The following is a 2853-nucleotide window of genomic DNA, read 5'->3' as shown; positions in this document are numbered from 1 at the left end:
AAAATCCACTGTACCTCATGTATGTTCCCTGGTTTTAGCCATGGAGAAAACTCTTGGCTGGAGCCAGTTACATTTACATTTGCTCATATTTTCCAGACAAAAAGTTAATGGTGCATCTCCCAAATGTCCCGGCCGCAACAACGCTTTTATTGGTTCCGCTATCGGGACGGAAGCAATAATGGCGAGCCGTTATTTAAAAAACAAAAACAAAACAAAAGGGTCAATTTTAATGTTTTATTTACTTTACAAAAATAAATCCTAATGAAAATAATCCTATTTATGATGATACAATGAAAAACAATGGGTTGTTCTCATGAACAATGTTCCGATGTCTCATTCATTTGGGCCGGACTAAATTACACATTTAATCTCACATTTAGTCTGGTTTATCAGGCTATATGTTAAAGCTAGTTGACTGTAGTTTGAATACAATCGTAAGAGGCAGCATCATGCTGTGGGCCTTCTTCAAATCCTCAACTCCACAGCAACCCAGCAGGAAGCTAATTTTAACCATCTGGAGGAAGCATGCCAAAGCCTAAAGTCTGCACGTTATGCTCTAAAAACCACTGACGTAGTTTAACGTCTAAATTTTCCAACCTAGAATATGATAGGTTCAAATAAAATCAACAAAACCCACACATTTCTGGACAATTCCCCGGCTAAACAAACCCAGAGTACGATCTGCATGTGGATATCTAATCAATCTGCATATGCTTTGGTTTATTTCCACTTCAGTAGACATTACAAACCGATCTGTACTTACTGTAGGCGGTGGAATGGCCGGTGTCGTTGGGCGCCTGCGTATCTGGGACGTACATTAACTTCTCGTTGCACATGTTGCCTTCACAGCAGCAGAAGAACACCTCGGGGCTCACCTTCCTCTCCACACACTCGCTTCTGCAGAGGACATTAAGGTGGGATTTAGAAACACACAGCCCCCTCCATTCTGCACTTATTATTCAAAGTGCATCAAGCATAAAAGATGAGTTGTGCAGAAGGCGTGAACGTACACCGATACACACTCCTTTCTCTTCTTTTTCTTCCCTGACAGCCACAGAGGACAATGAAACATAACATTTATTAAATAACTCCTACGTGAGCCAATATGCACACACTCTCCATTTCACTCTCTCAGAGTCATCAGATAAAAGCCAAAGGAAGTGGCAGCCGCCCTCGACTTGCTCTGCACTCTCCAGGGAGTCCAGCCGGCGCCGTCTGAACAGAGGTACCCGAATGGAGCGGGCTGCAGATCCGACTGCAACTTTATCATTTGGCAATCAAAGGAAAACACAAACTGCCTGAAACGAGCTCCTGATATCAACTTCATGTTCTAGTGAGCAGGAAACCATGAGGACACACTTCATTAGAGGCTGTTTTTTTAAAGACCTTTTAGAAGTTGAATCAGTTTCAAGAGGAAAGCTTTTCATTTATGTCAGCTGCAGTGATTAAAACATGGCCTTGTGCAAGTCAATCCCATGGAAAGCAATCTGGGCCATAAAACAAAGTGCTCAAGGTGATTTTAAAGGGGTTTGGAGTTCACCGTGAGTCATGGCGTGCTGGCTTTGTCTTGTTGATAGAGAGATTTCTGTAGGTGATAAATGTAAAGCCAGAGACACCTGGCTCTACACTGAGATGATGATCAGAGCGCCTGAACTCAAGCTTACAGTCACGACCGTCATCTAAGAGGGCAAAAGTGCTTTATTTTAGTAGCAACTCAGCAATTACCCAAGACAATATCTGTTCTATGAGTTTGAGACTAAAGAAACTTTCTTTTCATGTTTTAGATAATAAAGAAAGAAACACTTTCCATACATATCTAGACCTTGGATTTTATAAAAGCTGATCTATACTGTTCAAAACCCCTGCACCAGGTTAAATGAAGGTCTTTCAAAGTAGTTTTCTTTATGCTTCTTGCTGCTTTTTCACTGCTCTTCAGGTCAGCTTATGTAGCAAACAAAGACAGCCAACTGTTGAGTGTGAGCTTAAAAATGGAAGAAGTTGAATAACTGGCGGACAAAAGAAATGGAAGGCCTGAAAAAACATCCATTTACAGCTGATGAACGGCGACTTAAAGTGAAGTTTTTGTCAAAACAGTAAAGAATACTGCAGAAATCAGACAGAAAGGCTTAAATATGCACCATTTATATGAGCTGATCCTTTTCTACACATTATTCCTCCCAAATGCCTTTCAGATATCTGTTTTTCTTTGTGTAGAGCTATTATCTATAGTCTTATCAACAATCCAATAAAAGACAGAACTTGTTTTTGTCAATTTAGGTTAAAATAGCCCAAAACCTATGGTGCTGTAACAGAAAGGTAACCTGTATAAGGTAGGTAGGTTTGGCGGGAAACTGCTGTGCGTCCATAGAAATTCCAGACAGACGGTGCCGAAGCATACCAGCAAAACTTGATTGTGATTAGAACCAAGCGACCTTTGATGTGTGCGGATGCAGAATTATAATCTGCCCTTGATGTTCTGAGGGGGCTTCAGCCATTAGCTTAAGAAGTTTTTCTGAGAGGTTGTCCGTTTTTAAAAAGGGGAGAGCTCGCCACAAACTGAGATTTTGGCCTGTCTCCTATGTTTACATCGTGGAAGTATGACCAAACACCGTGTTCACGTCAGCTGCTCTACAAATGTTTTTAATTTGCCTGCATCTGTGGTACAAACCACTAGGGAGCGCTGGATTAAGTTATTCTTTGATAAAGATGTTTCAGTGACTCTTCCTCCCACTCTTTATGCCTCTGCTACAGAATAAATTGGGATAATGTCAGGCAATGATGACACCAACCTTGAATTTGTTAAAAATGATGATTCCAACAATCAGGAACTAAACTGTGAACCAGATAAGTGAT

General features: G+C 40.9%; 1 protein-coding gene across 2 annotated transcripts in view; it reads right to left on the bottom strand.

The window, feature by feature from the left end:
* The window catches only part of acvr2a (activin A receptor type IIA), a 63968-nt gene that overhangs the window by 33874 nt on the left and 27241 nt on the right, over positions 1–2853 (bottom strand). For both annotated transcript variants that reach the window (XM_015371699.1, XM_015371700.1), the window contains exon 3: positions 764–897. In XM_015371699.1, coding sequence (XP_015227185.1) covers positions 764–897 — 134 coding nt within the window. The remainder of the gene's footprint in view (positions 1–763; positions 898–2853) is intronic.

The sequence above is a fragment of the Cyprinodon variegatus genome, unplaced genomic scaffold (assembly GCF_000732505.1).
Source record: "Cyprinodon variegatus isolate N-32 unplaced genomic scaffold, C_variegatus-1.0 Scaffold63, whole genome shotgun sequence".
In the NCBI taxonomy this organism is placed as follows: Eukaryota; Metazoa; Chordata; class Actinopteri; order Cyprinodontiformes; family Cyprinodontidae; genus Cyprinodon; species Cyprinodon variegatus.
Note: the sequence above shows the minus strand (reverse complement) of the source record. Positions and strands in the feature narration are given on the sequence as shown.